Source organism: Lepus europaeus, chromosome 10 (genome assembly GCF_033115175.1).
Source record: "Lepus europaeus isolate LE1 chromosome 10, mLepTim1.pri, whole genome shotgun sequence".
In the NCBI taxonomy this organism is placed as follows: Eukaryota; Metazoa; Chordata; class Mammalia; order Lagomorpha; family Leporidae; genus Lepus; species Lepus europaeus.
The window spans coordinates 109693511-109713219 of NC_084836.1; the positions used below are offsets into that span (position 1 = coordinate 109693511).

General features: G+C 47.6%; 1 protein-coding gene across 1 annotated transcript in view; it reads right to left on the bottom strand.

The window, feature by feature from the left end:
- PTPRT (protein tyrosine phosphatase receptor type T) overlaps positions 1-18679 on the bottom strand; it is a 787789-nt gene extending 769110 nt beyond the window's left edge. Inside the window, exon 1 of the mRNA XM_062202558.1 lies at positions 18523-18679. Within this exon, the coding sequence (XP_062058542.1) occupies positions 18523-18679 (157 nt within the window). The remainder of the gene's footprint in view (positions 1-18522) is intronic.
- Positions 18680-19709: the final 1030 nt, after the last annotated feature.

The window sequence follows — 19709 nt, forward strand, 5'->3', positions numbered from 1 at the left end:
GCAGCCACAGGGTGCTACCCATGCAGGTGTACAAAATGTATTAAGCTGGGAAGGCAGGGCTACCTCAATGTAGATTTTAAAGGATGCCCTGGGGAGCATAGAATTGTCACATGGCGGAGACACCATGGAGAATGGCCTCTAGGGCAATGCCCAGTAGAGCAGTGGGGTTAGGGTCACTGCAGGGAACCCCACTAGGACAATGCTTACTTGAGACAGGGAGCAGGGCAACTGCTAGAACCCTTAGAGCCATCAGCCTGGTAGAGTTGCTGGCACTCAACACTAACCACTAAGATACGCTACATGGGGTGCACCCAGCAAAGCCATGGAGGTGGGGCTGAGTGGGAACCTGGGGACCGAACTCCTACCTCCGGCACGTCCAGGAGATAGGACCTGAAATCAAAGCTTATTCTCAAGATTTAATGGCGCTTACCTTTTCAGGTTTCGACATTACTTGGGACCCATTATCCCATTTTACTTACTTCTCCTTTTAAACTAGGAGTGCCCACCCTATGCCTGCCCCCACTACTGCCTTTTGGAAGCACACAGTTTGATTTCTCAGGTTCATGGCTGGAGAGCAATTCCCTCAGAATGACTCCTCCTTGAGTGTAACCCATAACTAACCGAGCAGAGACTGTGGACTTAGCCGTTAAAGAATGAATTAAGAGTTCAGGGGTTACTGCAATGAAATGAGTACCTTGTAGGTGAGAAGGACGTGCAATTTGGATGTCAGTGGCAGAATGCTATGGTTTGAATGTATGCATTCTGCCAGAATTGACAGACTGAAACTTAAAACCGGCCTGACAGTAGTCAGAGGGCGGGATTTCAGGAAATGATCACATCCTGAGAACAGAACCTTCATGGATAGGATGAGTGACGTCACACAAGTGCTGGAGGGAACCAGGTAGATCAGTCTTCTCCTTACGCCTTATACACCATCTGGGAGGCAGGGACTGGGTCCTCACCAGACACCAAACCTGACGGTGGCTTGACCTTCAACCGCCCAGCTTCCAGAACTCAGGTAAATGACTGCCAGTATTTGTAAGCCACACATTTTGTGACATTTTGTTACAGCAGCATACACAGACCAGGACCGCACTGCACAACAACTCCCTATTCCCCCTTCCCCTAGTTCCTGGCAGTCACCGTTCCATTCTCTGTATCCAGGAGTATGAGTACTCTAGTACCGCATATGAGCACAAGCGTACAGCTCATGTCTCCCTTCCATATTTACTTGCATAGTGTCTTCAAGTTCATCCATGTTGCAGCATATCTCAAGTCTTCCTTACTTTTTAAACCTGACTAATGTTGCACTGTATGTATAGACCATATTTTCTGTATCTGTTCATCATTGATGGACTTTTGGGTTGCTTCTACCTCTTGTTTATTATAAAAAATGCTACAATGAACATGGGTGTCTAAATATTTCTTAAGGGGCCAGCATTGTGGCTCAGCAGGTTAAGCCACTGGCATTTCAGAATGCCAGTTCAAGTCCTGGCTGATCCACTTCTTTTTTATTTTTTTTTTTTAAGATTTATTTATTGGGGTCAGGGCTGTGGCTCACTTGGTTAATCCTCCACCTGAGGCGCCGGCATCCCATATGGGCGCTGGTTCTAGTCCCAGTTGCTCCTCTTCCAGTCCAGCTCTCTGCTGTGGCCCAGGAGGGCAGGGGAGGATGGCCCAAGTGTTTGGGCTCCTGCACCCACATGGGAGACCAAGAAGAAACACCTGGCTCCTGGCTTTGGATCAACACAGCACTGGCCACGGCGGCAATTTGGGGAGTGAATGAATGGAAGGAAGACCTTTCTCTCTGTCTCTCTCTCTCACTGTCTATAACTCTACCTGTCAAAATAAAATAAAATAAAATTTTAAAAAATGATTTATTTATTCTACTTGAAAGTCATAGTTTCACAGAGAGAGAAGAGGCAGAGAGAGTCTTCCATCTGCTGGTTCATTCCCAAGATGGCCGCGCCGATCTGAAGCTAGGAGCCAGGAGCTTCTTCGGGGTCTCCCATACAGGTGCAGGGGCCCAAGGACTTGGGCCCTCTTCTACTGCTTTCCCATCCCATAGCAGAGAGCTGGATCAGAAGTGGAGCAGCCAGGTCTCGAACCGGTGCCCATATGGGATGCTGGCACTGCAGGCAGGGGCTTTACCCACTACACCACAGCGTCAGCCCTGGATGCTCCACTTCTGATCCACCTTCCAGCTGGTGTGCCTGGGAAGACAGCAAAAGATGGTCCAAATACTTGGTCTAAGTACTTGGGAGATCTGGATGGAGGTTCTGGCTCCTGGCTTCAGCTTGGCACAGCTGTTTGGTTTCTTATTCTGGCACAGGTTGTTTGGTTTCTTATTCTGCCACGTCTTATGTCTGTGACCAAAGGTCAGCTGTCCCACCTCCTGTGCCTCAGGTTTCCCAGCTACAAAATGGGGATCACAGTGATGTCTACAGCACACAGGGCTGCTGTGCACCAGAGAGAAGACATTGAAAGTACATAGTAAGTACTTCCCCATTTGGGGAAGGAACCAGCAGATTGAAAATTGATCTCTGTCTTTCCTTTTCTTTGTCATTCTACCTTTCAAAAAAAATAAATCTTTAAAAAACAAAAACTCTCTTCCAGATTTTTCATTCATTTTTTGGATGCATATTTAAAATTGGTATTTCTGGAGTCTATGTTAGTTCTATTTTTTAATTTTTTGGGGTTTGGGGGTGCCTCCATATTGTTTTCCATCGAGGCTGCACCATCTCATATTCCCAACAACGCACAGTCTCCAATTTCTCCAGATCCCCACTTGTTAGCAGCATCTGTTACTTTCTGTTGTTTTGTTTTTCTTTTTTTAGAGATCCTATCCTTAAAGATGTGGTGTGATGTTTCATTGTGAATTTAATCTGCACTTTTCTAATCATTAATGTTGAAAATATTTTCATGTGCTTCCTGCCAAGTGCATATCTTCTTGGGAGAAATGTCTACATCAGTCCTTTGTCCGTTTTAAATCAGGTTGTTTGGTTTCTTATTGTTCACTTATGAGGAATTATTTGTATGTTCTAGATATTAACCACTTATCAGATTTGGGGTTTGCAAATATCTTCTCCCGCACACAGGTTATCTTTGCACCTGGTATTTCCTGAGACACGTTCGTTCTCAGCTTCATGTCTGTGTCTATTTTTTGCTCTTATTCCCTGTCGTTTGGCGTCATGTCCAAGAAACCCTTGCTAAGCCGAATGTCATGGAGGTTTTCCCTGATATTTTCTTCTAGGTGCTTTATGGTTTTAGGTATGTTTTTAGTCAATTTTGGGTCAATTTTTATGTATGATGCAAAGGTCCAATTTTATTGTTCTGAATGTGGAACCTAGTTTACACAATACCATTTGGAGAAGAAACTATCTATTCCCCATTGTGTGGTCTTGGCATCCTTGTCAAAGATCAGTTCCCAAAGGTTTTATAAGGGTCCCAAAGGTTTTATAAGTATCTATTAACCTAGATTAAACCCCTTCCTGACTGAAATACCTAGGGCACTTTCCGTTTTCTTACCTAAATCCCATTATGCTGATACGTTTTTTGCAGCTATGGCTTTAGAATACTCATAGAAGCTTTAAATCTTTTTTTAATCTTGGAAATCTCAGGATTCATAAAGGAAAAAATATAATCTTGTTTGTGCATAGCTTTTACAAGTTGTACCACTGATGACAAATAATGCTTTGAATCCCGCGAAAGTGCATCTTGGGTTTCTTAATGAGGAACACAACATTAAGGAAGGAAAGCAATTCTCAAGGGCATTCGCAGATTTAAGCAAAGTTTTAAAAAACAGTTGCCACCCAAATAGAAAATGTGATTGGGCAAGCACAGAGCACCGGTGGGAGAAGCGGGGAAACAGGAAGACTTTTTAGAATACAGGGTAATTTCTGACAATGACCAAATGCTTACTGACACTGGCTGAGGGGAAAAGCTCTGCTGCTGTGTGCAATGGTCACTGCGGCTCTGTGGGGTTGACTCGGATCCAAATAAGTGACTTCATCTCAACTGGAAGATTCATCCTGCCAGGCAAGGCGGAGCTCCCAGGGACAGACCACCCTCCAGGGCCATCTATATACACATGAAGACCAAGTCCTCTGCCATGGAATCAGAAGCAGCTGCAAGACCTGACAGACTGGGGTGGGGTTGGGCGGTGGCTAGGACCCAAGGATTTTTCACTGTTTATAAATGTATCAGTTAATTTCTCAATTTATTCATTATTCAATAATTACCAACCAAAGAGTGTTAGAATCACAAGAGACTGACACTTGGCTTCCCATATGATGGTAAGTAAGGCCCGGGGAGAGAAGGCGCACTGCCCAAGGTGACACAGCAACTTCATGCAGAGCAAAAAAATACCCATTTCACAGAAAAAAAAAAACAGCTCAAAATCTCAGGTAGTGACAGGCTCCTGTCTCAGGATGGGCACCCAGGTTCACTTCTCTAGTCTCCTGACAGTAAATCAGGCTAGAGGAGAGACTTGCTGGTGTAGACAGTGGCTACCATCAGTCTCACTGTGGTCTTGCAGCCCATGTAGACATAGGAGACTTAGATGGAGATGGAGATGGAGATGATGGAGATGGAGATGATGGAGATGGAGATGATGGAGATGGAGATGGAGGTGATAGAGATGGAGAAGATGGAGAGGGAGATGGAGATGACGGAGATGGAGATGGAGATGATGGAGATGGAGATGATGGTGATGGAGACGGAGGTGATAGAGATGGAGATGACGGAGATGGAGATGGAGATGATGGGAGATGGAGACGGAGGTGATAGAGATGGAGATGACGGAGATGGAGATGGAGATGGAGATGATGGAGATGGAGATGGAGATGGAGATGATGGAGATGGAGATGGAGATGGAGATGACGGAGATGGAGATGGAGATGGAGATGGAGATGGGGATGGGGATGGGGATGGGGATGGGGATGGAGATGGAAGGAGATGGGGGAGAGAGAGAGAAACCTCAAGGGGACTGAGGAATACACCAGCCTACTCCTCAGCAGGGAAACTGAGATTCAAAGGATCAGTTCAGCCCAGCAGGACAGGGGCAGGAGTCCTGTGTCCACAGGGGACCCTGGTGCGAGCCACTGAACTGGGCAGCTTTGGCACATACGCTGTCTGCCACGTCTTACATCTGTGACCAAAGGTCAGCTGTCCCACCTCCTGTGCCTCGGGTTTCCCAGCTACAAAATGGGGATCACAGTGATGTCTACAGCACACAGGGCTGCTGTGCACCACCAGAGAGAAGACATTGAAAGTACATAGTAAGTGCTTCAAAAATGCTGGTCCTTTATATAATCAAAGAGACACATTCCTGTTGGTAGGAGTACAACTGATGAAAAGACATCTGGTAATCTAGAATGGTACTAAACAACAGAAATATCAGCCACATATGTCATTTTAAATTTCCTAAAATAGGTTCAGGTTGTCTTAATAACTTACTTAATCTAACCCAAGATATCCAAAATATAATTATTTCAGTATGTAATCAACATAAAATTACTAATGAGAGGTTTTATATTCCTTTTTGATAGTGCCTTTGCTACCCGGGGTGTATTTCACATTTGCAGGACTGGACACATTGCAAGCACTTCAGCAGCCCCCAGACTGGACACTGCAGGCCTAGGACATCCCCAAGATTACAATGGATTGCTGGGCTCCCTTTTTATGGAGATGCATAAGCGCTTTTATTTTCAGTAAGTTAGAAAAAAGAAACCACCACATTTATACTGAATAATTTTCTTTCCAAACCACATTAATATGATTCACATCATTACAGTATTCAAAGCATCAAGAAAACCTGTCTCCTCATTAAACAAAAGGCAATCATGCTTCAAAAAAACAAAGTCCTGCCTTGGAGGAGCACTGCCCCTGGGGCAGCAGAACAAGCAGACCAAGAGCCCACGAAAACTTCCCCGGCACAGGGCTAGCACCTCGTGGCCGTGACTGTGATGGGTCCCCACACCATCATCCATCCAGGATGTCCCAGGAGTGGCTGAAGAGGAAGCCACAGGAGAGTGTGGACTCACAAGGGAGGCCATTCTTCGTTGTCCCGTTAACCACATCCATGATGCACGGCTACATCCGTAATCCCTCCTTTTACGAGAAACTTCCCTGAACAACACGCTCGCAGCCTCAGGGTATCTGCACTTAGGTAGATGGTGACGGACTTCATGCAAGCCACTGATAAGATCAAGCCTCACTGATTCAAAGTACACCACTCTTGCCATTTTTCCCTCCAAACAATTTTAATATAGAAAATTGTAGGCATGCAGAAGAATGAATTAGTCAAATGTCTACTTTTGGCCCTACCACATGATATCATTATACATACATATTTAAAATCACCTACTTCATAAAATAACATAGAAACTCAAAAAGGTCTGACTGCTTGGATTCAAATCCAATCTTCCCCTCTTAATCAGTCTGTGATTAACCTTCTGCACCTGTTTCCTCATCAGTAAAACACGGGCAATAACAGTATCCAGTTCACTGTTGAAGTATTAGATCAGTTAAGAACACACAGGGGTTGGCATTGTGACACAGTGGGTTAAGCCATTGTTTCAGATGCCAGCACCCCATATCTGAGCTCCAGTTCAAGTCTTGGCTGCTCTTCTTCCTATCCAGCTTCCTGGTAATGAGCTTGGGAAGGCAGCAGAAGACAGGCCCTTACTACTGATGGCAGACCAGGACAGAGTTCAGGCTCCTGACTTGCCCCAGCCCTGGATGTTGCTTTTTAGCAACATGACCTTTTAGGGAGCAAACCAGTGGATGGAAGATATCTCTCTCTTTATCTACCTCTCTCTCTCTCTCTTTCTCTCTTCCTCCTCTCTGTCTCTGTGTCTTTCAAATAAACAAAATCACCTGTTTTTAAAAGAACAAGTAAATTTCTTGCAGCACTTTGTCCATTAGATGATATTTATGTATTAGGTTACAAGAATAGCAATTTATTGCCCATTGCCATAAATTACAGAACCCTTTTATTCATACTCTTCATAGACACCACTGACATCAGTGTTTGCCACCAGACAGAGCTGAATGACACCGGTCGACATCACCTTGATGTCTCATGACACCATTTTGAATATTTTTTTGCATCTGGATATAATTTTATTATGTAACCCCAAACAGAACATCAGGTGAGCATGCAAATGGATCCTAAAACAGACATCTTTTCTGTCTTGTCTAACAGATGCACATTCCAATCACCACAAAGTTTCTGTTTCTTTTCAAAGCCATTATTAATGACACTTGTTTCTAACAACAACCAGCACTCATCATTATTTGGCCATAGCCTGAAGAATAATTACTAAGTCTGTGGTCAACGGCCTTGCTTTTCTTTTTCTACCAATTCTATGATCCCTGTAGACATCCCAAATCAGCATTGATTGGGGTCATTGCAAGCTAATGTGGCTTCTCTGATCAATTTCATAGCCCCGAGTACAACAGAAACCACCCCATCATGCCAGACGCCTTCCAAGAACATTTCCAAGAGTTGGTAGGAGACAAAGATCTTGTCTGTCATTTGGACAGAGGGGGAGATGTTGTGGATTTTCTCTCCTCTTTTCCCATGCCATCTCATGGGTGCTATGGGATCACCACTCCGCGTCCATCCCGGAGAACATGACGTGGCCCTGGAGTGTGGACAGTGGTATGTGGAGAGACGGCTGACACGACATCAGGACCTGAGACTGTTGATCACTTGTCTTCTCAGGCACTGCAGAGCTGCACAGAGCAGACTGGACCCAGAGCTCCAGAGAGCAAATCCTGACCCCTCCAAGGCTAACGCCAACTGATGCCAATCAGTGATCTATGCCTGAGCTTCCTCATTTGCAAGATGCAGGTAACAGTATGCTCATCAAAGGACAGCTGCTAGGCTCAAGGAAGCTACTGTAATTAAATGTCAGGAAAAGCCCTGCCAAATATTAGCCACCTCATAAATATCATTTCTCTATTATTATCTCTGCTATTACCACACAAGTGAAGGGACTTCACACAGGCCTAGGAAGATGGAATTAAGATAAACTTTATTTTGGCACAAAGTAATTTGAAATCCATGCACAATTTTTTTTTCTATAATGTGCACTTTTCGTGAACTTTTTGAAGATCCCTTGTATGCATGGATTTCAACATTTTTTACATGAAAATAAATTTATCTTTCAATTCTACTTTCCTAGAACTTTTTGAGGACCCTCTCACATATTCATTCATATTCATATTCTCTCTCTCTCAATACAAATCAATCTGTTAATAACAATATTTGGGCAAGATGAGATGGAAGTAGAGAGAGTTAACTCATGCATACAAATACAGCATGTTTTAAGAACAAACACACACCATTTTATCACTAAAGAAGGCAGGATAATGTGTCAACAGCAGCTAAACAGGAACTTAGGAGCCAATAGGTTTAAACCAATCAATAGTAACATAAGGAATTGTAGGGACACTTAGAGGCCCACACTTTTGATCACTGTCCCGTAAACACTGCACAAAGGCATGGCAGGTCAGAGGGCCACATCACATTTTCCCAAGAGGCCTCTCACACATTGTCCCAAGTAGCTCCAAACTGGTGAGAATGACAGGCCCACAGTTAGGGAAGAGGGAATCCTTAGTGTCTCCAGCTTTGTTCCAAAGATCTTGGGATCCACTCCAGAGCACAAGAACCCAACAAACCAGGCCTCAGGCCCATGTGGCCGTGCTGACCAGAGCCTCGCTGTACTGAGTAAGCATTCGAGACACAGAAGCTACAGAGGCCCCAGGTGCCCTGAAAATGCCCAAGAGAGCAGTGGCCTGTCCTGTATCCTTCATGAAATCACTCCTCTCTTAAAGGCCCCAACACCCACAATCCTAACAATCCAGTCCATACATGGACCACTGCCTTGTCCCAGGTCCCACACCTGACACATGAAGCAGCTCAGGCTCTGTGGGGAATCAGAAACCACCCTGCTGTGATAAACTCGAAAACAGAAGTTCCGAGTACTTCAGGAAGACCTCCCAAGGAGGCGGCATCTGTGCAGAGTTCTGATGCAGCAGAAATAGGTCAGGAGGTCTGCTCCAGCCTGAGGGTCAGCAGGTGCAAAGACATGGTCATGGGACCACCGAGTTGGTTGTTTGAAACAGAGATGGCTATCTGTCCCCCAGAAAGGACCATCCTGGAAGAGTACTGGGAAGCCCACCATGAGCGGGGAGCTGGAGAACCAGGCTTGAACAATAAGCAGAGAGGAAAGCAGTCCTGGCGGACCAACAAGCAAGAAGTGCACCACCTCTCTCGTACCAGCACCAGACACCACCACTGCCAAGGGATATACCGACTCACAAGGCTCCAGCTGCTGGCTTACCCTTTACAGATGAGAAACTCTGGGCTGGAAGGTACAGCTGGCTGCCTTCAGCCACACCCAAAGCTGCCAGGAAGTGGTGAGTGCTTGGCACCTTCACCCTTCAGGGAGCTCCACATTCCATCCAGAGTCCACACAATGAGAGATTCCACAATGGGGAAGCTGGGTTGCAGGTCAGACTCCCAAAGGCTTTGCTTATTCAGTTACACAGAGAGGGAAAGAGAAGAAGAAAGGACAGAAGAGGATGCTGAGGCTGGAGACAGATGTGGGGGTCGTACCATGAGAAACCTCAATTCACAAGAAGAGCGATGCGTTTAACAATCATTGACAGCTATCCAGTAAGTCCTCAAACCATGTTCACAGATGCAGATAAAATGTGTTCCTGCTGAGCAGAGCACAGTGTAGTCCTGCATCCATTCAGCACTCAGGAACCCGCACTGCTTTTGAAGCTGCTGTCTACCTGATTGGCCAACGCTTGCACCATTCTGGCTGATTCTATCTCAAACACAGTTTCCTGCTACAGCCCCGAAGGCCTTCATCTAGTAGCCAAGCTAAGGGCTATGCTGGTGCACTCACCAGGTCGTAACCTGTGTTCAGGGCTTCAGAATGCACGAACCATTGCCCTAGTCATCAACTCATGGGAAAACTCCCAGGATGACATCTTTGACGTGTGGATGATACTCCCCCTCCAGCACCCCAAAATAAACACAGCCGTTCTAGTACACATAGGGAACACCCATATAAAGATAGAAGAGCAAGTCTGGAAACTCTTGTTAGAGATGATAACAGAGACAGATGTAGGAGAACGCTCACTGCACAGTGATTTAGAAGGAGCTTAAATATGCAACAGTACAGGGCGGTTAAATAAATGCTGCAACGGTGCTGAAATGGAAAGCTTCGAAGCTTTCAGAAAACACACCTTTGAGAAATATTTAATGACATGGGAAAACTTTTTAAAAAGCATTAAATAGAAAAATAGGAATTTATGTGAGTCTGTGTGCACATATGACTTCCATTTTGTTCTTTATAGTTATCTCTATTGTGCATATTCTCTACAAGGAATATGCATTATTTACGCCATCATAAACCATGACTTCAAATAGAAATAATTTTTATTATTTGCTTGGTTGACGACAATACCATGTATACAGTATGTGCAAACATCTCTGGCCCGGATTTCAAGCCTGGCTCCACTGACATATAAAACTCACATGACTTTGGACTAGTTGCTTCCTTTCTCAGAGACTCAGCAGTGGTTTTTCTATTTATTGCTTGTTGAATTCTTTATTTAGTGGAGGGTTAAGCTTGTGATTATAAAATACAATCAAAGTGTATGACTGTAAAAATCAAAAGAAAAAGAAGAAAAAGGAGGAGGGTGGATGGTAAGTATCCTTACACTCTTAAACCTGTATCTGTAAAATACATCAAAACTGTTTGTAGAGTAAAAAAGTTTAAAAATAAAGAAAGAAATAAAAATAAAGAAAGAAACAATGATACCACTGAACATACAGAGTGGTGGCACACTGGGTGAAAGGCTGTACCAGGAAGATGCCTAACCCAACTCTTGGTGACCTGAACACAGTAAACACCAGTCCCTTGCAGGGCTGGGGAAGACTTTTTCTGCCCAGGGCCACTGGAGTATTTAAAACATCATTTGTGACCAGCGCCACAGCTCACTAGGCTAATCCTCTGCCTGCAGCGCCGACACCCTGGGTTCTAGTCCCGGTTGGGGCACTGGATTCTGTCCCAGTTGCTCCTCTTCTGGTCCAGCTCTCTGCTGTGGCCCGGGAGGGCAGTGGAGGATGGCCCAGGTCCTTGGACCCTGTACCCGCATGGGAGACCAGGAGGGGGCACCTGGTTCCTGGCTTCGGATCAGCACAGCACGCTGGCCGTGGCGGCCACTTGGGGGGTGAACCAATGGAAAAAGGAGGACCTTTGTCTCTCTCTCTCTCGCTCGCTCTCTCTCTCTCTCTCACTAATTCTGCCTGTCAAAAAATTAAAATAAAAATAAATTAAAAAAAAACATCATTTGTGAGCCTTACAAAAGCATCAACTTAAAAATTAGCCTGCTCTGGATTCACTGAATTTTTTTTTAATTTTATTTTATTTTTTGACAGGCAGAGTGGACAGTGAGAGAGAGAGAGAGACAGAGAGAAAGGTCTTCCTTTGCTATTGGTTCACCCTCCAATGGCCTCCGTGGCCGGCACGCTGCGGCCGGTGCACCGCGCTGATCCAAAGGCAGGAGCCAGGTGCTTATCCTGGTCTCCCATGGGGCGCAGGGCCCAAGCACTTGGGCCATCCTCCACTGCACTCTCGGGCCACAGCAGAGAGCTGGCCTGGAAGAGGGGCAACCGGGACAGAATCCAGCGCCCTGACCGGGACTAGAACTCAGGGTGCCGGCGCCGCAAGGCAGAGGATTAGCCTATTGAGCTGCGGCGCCGGCCTGGATTCACTGAATTTTGAATGCTACCTGTGGTTACCTTGGCAGGGCCAGGCCAAAGGATTCTGTGGGCCACATATGCCCCATGGGCCTGATGGCCCCCAGCCCTGCCTTAGACAAAAGCAAACACTGCAGAACTTCTAGAGCTCGTGTGTGAGTTTTCACGTAGGAAAGTGATCTGGGAAGGTGGGGCAGGAGGGAGGTCAGGGTCATGATGTGCGGTTGACCTGGTTTTCAATTCTTGCGGTTACCATAAGAAATCCCCACAAGCCAGGTGGTTTAAGACAACAGCAACACACTTTCACAGTAGTGGAGGCCAGGGATCCACAATGAAGGTGTCGGCCGAGCCCTGTTCCCTTCAACATCTAGGAAAGAACCCTTCCCTGGCTGGGCCAGCTGCTGGGATGTGCTGGCAATCCTTGGCCCCCCTTGGCTTACAGACCCTGCACTCCGGTCTCTGGCTCCATCTGCACGTGGCCCCCTTTCCTCCACCTCTGTGTCTTTTTACCTGTAGCTGTTACCCTGAAGCAGGGAGCAGAATGACCACCACCATCTCCTCTTAAATTGGTTCCGTATCTAAGGACCCCATCTGAAACTGAGGTCATGTTCACAGGCACCAGGGGTTAAGGCTTCAGCTTATCCTTTGAGGGGATACAACTCAATACACACAAGACCCCGTTCTCTTTCCAGAAGCATCATCAGCTGAGCAAGGCAGGAACAGCAGCCAAGGCCCCAGGGGCATGAAGGGAAGCCCAGGACCACCCTGCAGTCCATGCCTGCCTCCGTGCAGCCTGACCAGATGAGGCATCGCCAGTGGTGCACGTGCCTGTGGGGATGCTCTCCAGGGACTTTCTCTGGTCTGGTCCCTTCCCATCAGACAGCCAACCAGCTGCTGTGAGAGAGAAGCAGCTGCCCAAGGCAAGGCTTTCTTCTCTCCCCCTTTGTTGCTGCAGAGCCTACACCTGCTGGAGAGAGATGCTGCAGGTCTCAGGACGAGACCCAGAGGGCTGTGCCCTGGAGGTTCAGGAACCAAGGGAAGCAGCTCTCCAACCTGGGAAGGGGGCAGGGATGAGCCTGCTGGCCCCACACTGCTCCATGGTGGCACCTGAGGAGGGCAGCCCCAGAAGGGACATTGGGTGGACGCTGAGTGGCTGGGGCTCCCAGTGTGAGAAAGCAGCAGAACCACGTGACCTAAGGGACCGCAGGGCACACAGAAGTGGGTTACCCAGAGGAAATCTCATCATCCTGCTACATCTGTAGGCCCCAAGGGGAGGCGCCATCTCAATGGTGACCAAACTGAGTGCTTCAACTCCCTGGGGGCTCAGGGCCAGATTCAAGTTGAGGTAAGGAAGAGAAATAAATGCAGTGTTTTCCTTGTGCAGGTCGGTTTGCAGCCCCAGATTCAACCAAGCCCATTCCTGACACTTAAAATACTTAATGTCTCACGAGGAACAGAACACAACAGAGGGAGACCGCCCAAGCCCCGGTACTTCTGGCTTCAGCCCTTTTAAAACGACACATGCAGCACTTGTGGCTCCGCTGAGCCCCCAGGGGACTTCCTGCTGAGCCTGGACCAGTCCTCAGTGATGCTGGGGTGACACCCACACCAAGCATGAGGAAGGCAGGGCTAGGAACACATGGTAGCCCCGTTAGCTCCTTGGACAGGACAGAGCCCTGGACAGAGGGGCAGACATTCCACTGTCCCAGTGAAGATGAGGTGCAGGGAAGGAGGTCTCAATCCCTAGTGCTCAGGGCCGGCACTGTGGTGCAGCAGGTAAAGCTGCCACCTGTAGTGCTAGCATCCCATATGGGCACCGGTTCGAGTCCTGGCTGCTCCACTTCCGATCCAGCTCTCTGCTATGGCCTAGAAAAGCAGTACAAGATGGCCCAAGTCTTTGGGGCCTTGCACCCACATGGGAGACCCAGAAGAAACTCCTGGCTTCGGATCAGCGCAGCTCTGGCCATTGCAGACACCTGGGGAGTGAACCAGTGGATGGAAGAACTCTCTCTCTCTCTCTCTACCTCTCTACCTCTCCTTCTCTCTCTGTGTAACTCTGACTTCCAAATAAATAAATCTTTTAAAAAATGCTTAATGTTCGCCCCCCGTGGAGGGATGAGGAAGACTATGATGGGGTGTGTAGCCATCAATTCACAGAGCTGAGCTGCAGGAGACGCCTAAGACCTCAGGCAGTATTGCATTCTGGGTACCAGAAAGCCTCACAGGGAAGGTGGAGGCCCAGAGCAGCCCACTGCTTAGAGACCCCCTTTGAGAGACAGCCTGGGAACTGCTGAGCTTGAAGGTGGGGCAAACTCCTATGGTAGATTTAGCCTTGGTCCCAGGGACTGTATGAACCTGAAAAGAACACAGGGCAACTTGCATGGAGCCCCGCTCTGTGTACAGTCCACACTCACACAGCCCTCTTCCACTTCATTCTCATGCTGGTCCCTATGTTAGCGATGAGAAACCCGAGGTTGAAGGATTGAGGCCTCTGCATCGCTGAACTGTGGTGCAGGATTGGAATGAGCTGACATGTAACTATAATGACAAGAAAGACTTCAAAAACAAGGAAGAAGATGCTGTGAGGGAGCACAGTGAGGGGTCCCTCTGTAGGCAGATGAGGGGAGATGGCGGGAAGCAGTGTGCAAGAGGAGACCTGAAGAACAGACCAAAATGAAACAAGGAGAAAACAATTCCAAAGAGGGACCAGCACGTGGCAAGATCCTGAGGCAGGATTGAATCTGAAATGTATAAGAGCTGGAAAATGAACGGTGTGTCTGAAGCATGTTGAGAGAGGAGATAAAAGGCTCAGAAAAGAGATGAGGTCATGCAAGTTCAGATTTTACCCTGCATGCCAGGCAAAGCTGCTAGAGGGATGAAGTGACAAAATGACAAGGTCTTAGACCAAGCCTAGTGCAGGGCTGGTCACGAGGAAGGGGATTGGTAAGAGGCCGTGCAACATGTGAATAAACAGACCCTTGCAGATCTGGGTTCGTGGAAGGAGAGGCAACACTTCGGCCTCTGCCCATGACAGGACAGTTTTGCCTAATCTAACCTCATGTTCATGCCTTTCTGCCTAAGAAGCACAAAGAGCCACGGAAAGCCACAGGCGCATCACGACGGAATAATGTCAGTGATCATTATCAAACGGCTCTACTCAGAAAAGCTCAGAAGATCGTATTCGCACAATCCAGTAGTCACAAAATGACTCTGTGCCATAATGAGGGGCTGAGAAAATCCAGAAGCGAGAGTTGTGTTGGAAAAACAATGGGGCGCAGGGAAGACAACAGTCTCATTCCATTTCCTGGGGTGCTGAGTTGTGATTGGGAAAAGAATGGGGCATGGGGAAGGCAACAGTCTCATTCAGTTTCCTGGGATGCTGAGTTGAGCTTGGGAAGAGAATGGTGCAAGGGGAAGACAATAGTCTCATTCCATTTCCTGGGGTGCTGAGTTCCCCACTTGTGAGATGGGAAGGACAGGAGCAAAGACAAGAGCATGCGATCATACCCTGGTTTCCCTTACTTGAAAATAAGTGGCCATTTAAAAGAGGCAAGAAAGAGCTTTCACAATATTTATCATTCCCTTCATGAGAAATGCCCGGTAAAGAGTATTGGAATCCACCCTACAGAACGTGACTTAGTACACACCATGCACAATGCATTGTGGTAGGTACTGCAGATGAAGTTGTACACCAGATTGTCAGGGTCAGTCTTCACAAGGGACTTGTTATCTGGAGGGAAAAACATGCAACACACACACAGCAGGAGCTTGACGCCAGTTGTTGAGAAAGGCGCAGGGTGCAATGGGAACCATTACAGAGATAGCTGGCCCAGCCTGAGACAGGAAGAGGAAGCACAAGAGGGAGCGGCGAGAACGGTGCCAGGGAGAGTGCAGATCTCAGGCAGGAGAGAGGCAGCACATCCCAGCATCTAACAAAACTCAGCGTGACGTGAGCATGGGGGAAACAGAGGTTCAGGGAGGATCAGCCATCGGTGGCCTTGGAGGCCACAGCAGGACTTTGATTTGGTCTTTTTTTTTTAAGATTTATTTATTTGAAAGTCAGAGTTACACAGAAGAGAGAAGGAGAGGCAGAGAGAGAGAGAGAGAGAGAGAGAGAGAGAGAGAGATCTTCCATTCGCTGGTTTACTCCCCAGTTGGTCACAACGAAGCCAGGAGCTAGGAGCTTCCTCCAAGTCTTCCCAAGCAGGTGCAGGGGCCCAAGGACTTGGGCCATCTTCTACTGCTTTCCCAGGTTATAGCAGAGAGCTAGATTGGAAGTGGAGCAGCCAATAATTGAACCAGCGCCCATATGGGATGCTGGCACTGCAGATGGCGGTTTTACCTGCTACGCCACACTGCCGGCCTCGAGGACTTTGGTTTTCTTTCTCAGAGCAATGAGAAGCCTCAGAAGGACTCTTACACTGAAGCTGGGGAGAGGCAATGAAGTGAAGAGGTTGCAGGAACAGGCCTATATTCTAAAATAATCTCTGGTTTCTGAGTGAAGGATGGGCTAAGGTCCAGGGAGTAAGATCAGGAGCAAGTTAGAGAGTGCTACCCAGAGAGCACCAGTGATGGTCTGAACCAGGGCACTGGCAGTGGGAGGACTCAAGATGCTCTTAGGAGGTAGGAGGTGAAACGGCAGAACAAGGTGACTAAACAGAAAAGGGGTTAAGAAAGGGCAAAGAGAGGAGGACGACTCCTGGGGCCCTGTGTAAGTGCCAGAGTGAATGACTTGGCCTATCCTGTGACAAGGCTCACTGTGAAATGCATCACCAAGAGTTCAATTCTGGAGATGTTAAGTCTGGAAAACTGTAAGATCCTGTAGGGCATCAGGTGGGCTAAAGTTCAGCCAAACACACAGGTGGGCTAAAGTTCACACACACACACACACACACGTGCACTCACATGCATATACACATATAGTTACTCAGCTAACATCTAACATGGTCATTCAGGGCAGAGTAGATGTGTTCTGCTGAAACACGAGTGTCTCGGACTCTTGGACTCCACACAGGATGAGTGAAGTCCGTCATCTACACCAGGACACTTTGGAGAGTAAAGCCAGCATCATTATAGAGGTTAATGGGCCAGCAGACATGGAAGCTGTCCCAGGTCACCTTACTGCAGGGCACGTGGAGCTGTTCAAGGCCATCCTCACAGAAAGATGTGCCAGATTTTCAATGTTGAGTGTTGCACCACAGCACAACTTTGGTTTTTTTGTTTGTTTGTTTGTTTTTGACAGGCAGAGTGGACAGTGAGAGAGAGAGACACACAGAGAGAAAGGTCTTCCTTTGCCGTTGGTTCACCCTCCAATGGCCACCGTGGCCGGCACGCTGCGGCCGGTGCACCGTGCTGATCTGAAGGCAGGAGCCAGGTGCTTCTCCTGGTCTCCCATGGGGTGCAGGGCCCAAGCACTTGGGCCATCCTCCTCTGCACTCCCTGGCCACAGCAGAGAGCTGGACTGGAAGAGAGGCAACCGGGAAAGAATCCGGCGCCCCAACCGGGACTAGAACCCGGTGTGCCGGTGCCGCTAGGAGGAGGATTAGCCTGTTGAGCACGGCGCCGGCCACAGCACAACTTTGTTATACCTAAGTCTTATATCAACACTCAGGAGGAACTTACACAATGTATATCCTTGAAAAGAACTCTCTAGAACTATCCAGTGGATGCCCATTTTGACATCAAAATCAAAGTCAGCAAGAACACATCCTCACTTCTCTGACTCTTGTTAGGTGAACCCTGAAAAACTCTTTCCCCAAAAGAAGCTGTGAAGACAGCAGCAGACAATGAGTTATGTAGGCCTGAGGTCCATAAGAGATGTCTAGGCTGGAGGTACAAGGTTGGTATCACCAGCATACAGGTACTATGAAACCATAGAGTTATTGAGGCCATCCATGGCACCAGTAGAGAGTAAGCCTGAAGAACTCCAACACTTAATGGCCAATGGTCTGATAAAAGACTGATAAAGAGCACTGGGAAGGGTTGGTAGAAACATTAACGGTGAGTGGGGTAGAGGGAGCCCTTGGTCAGGCAGGACTTTTGGAGAACGGCCTCCCTTCTCCAATAACCAACAGTCTTTACACCTGCTCCAGGGGTCACAATGACCCGAGATGTGATCTGATCTTTGACAGAGTTCCTTCCAGTCCTGCCTGGCCTATATCGCCAAGTAGGCCTCTTCAAGATTCACCCTGCTCAGGCATACTCCACGCCACGTGTGTGCTCCTCCAAGTACCTCCTCTGGAAGACATCAGGTGTACCTCTCACAGCTCTGCCTTGCACAAGCATCCCTCAAGAATTTCTAATAGGAAATGAAGGCTAAGACTAAGGCTGCTAGTCAGGGCGTCAGGGTATTAACTTTATGAGTAACACCCAGATGTGGAAATTTCCTTACATATAAAAAAAACCTGTGTCTATGCGGACTGGAAGAAAATGAATGAATGACCTCACATTCTTCAGAGACTCTTTCTTCCCCTAAGATCCTACCACCATCAGATCAACCCCACAAGCAAAACCCAGTAACGTCCAACTTGTAGCTAAAGCTTAGAGTCACAAATATCAAAGAAATCCTCAAGGTCTATGAATGCAGGTGACTCGTGACTCCTACCACACCATGAAATCTTCTCTGAACACTTCTGAGGATGGGGCGCCCACTAATCCAATTCATTCCTACACAGTTCAATCTGTAAGGAAAGCTTAGCATCCCCATCACAGTCCCAAACATGATGGCCACATACCTGTGGGCACTGCTGGGTCCAGCATTGGCTTCTCCCATGTGTTAATCTGCTCCCAGGTGAACCCATTGGTCCCCAGGGCCACGCTATAACCACAGTTGCTGTAGTGCTCATCAAAGGAACAGCCGCCTGCAGACAAAAGAGATATGGGTAAATACATCCCGTGTCTCAGCTTTGCTTCGTTACCCCTGTCTCATTGGCTCTTCATTTACAGCTTTGAATTGTAAACTCTGGAGAAGATTCAACAACAACAGCAACAAAAAGAAGCAAGCAAATTGGATTTTTATATTTGCTTTGGCACACTCAGGAAAGGTGCCGGTGTCTGTAGGTCCCCCTATTTTAAAAACTTAATAAGGCTAGTTACATTGATTTCTATCTTCCTTCCTCGGAAAGAAAACAGCAGCATCCCCTTGCAAGCAGGAAGAATGAATGCCAGGGCACGCCTCCGTAATTGCTTCCAGCCACATGGAGGGATGCTGCAAGGCAGCAGAGAGAGCACCAGGCAGAAGCAGACCCACGAAGCTGTGTGGCATGGGGCCAGGTGCTCCACGCCTCTGTGCCTCAGTCTCCTCCCCTGTGCCTCAGAGGGAGATAGCCGCCTTCTGGAATCGCCGTGAGGATGAAGGGAAGTAACTATGAAAAGCTAAGTGTTCTCAATGCACGCCTCCTTCCCTATAAAAGCAGTCTGAAAAATCATCTTTCACAAAGAATCAAATTTGTGAGGAATGAGAAAGTCACGCACCTGTTGACAGTGCTTAAAGCCCCTCCCTTTAATACTCATCATTCAACAGTAAGTCACGTCCATTTGATTTTACTCAAAGAAATACACTTTTAAATCGTTTTTTATTCATTTGAAAAAGCAAAGAGAAAGACAGAGTTCCCCTTCCCTGGTTCACTCCCCCCAAATTCCCACAAGAGTCCCTGAGTGGGGCCAAAACTGGGGGCCAGGAACTCAGTCTGGGTCTCCTGTAGGGGTAGCAGGGACCCAGCTACTTCCACTCTCACTTGTTGCCTCCCGGGGGACATCAGCTGGAAGCTGGAACTTAGAACGGAGCCAGGCTGGGATGCAGGCACTCCGATACAGGCTGCAGGCATCCCAAGTGGCATCCGAACCGCTTGGCAGAACACTCACCCCCTTGTGTCCATTTGATTCGGACAAAGATTCACTGTGCACCTGCTATGGGCTCCAA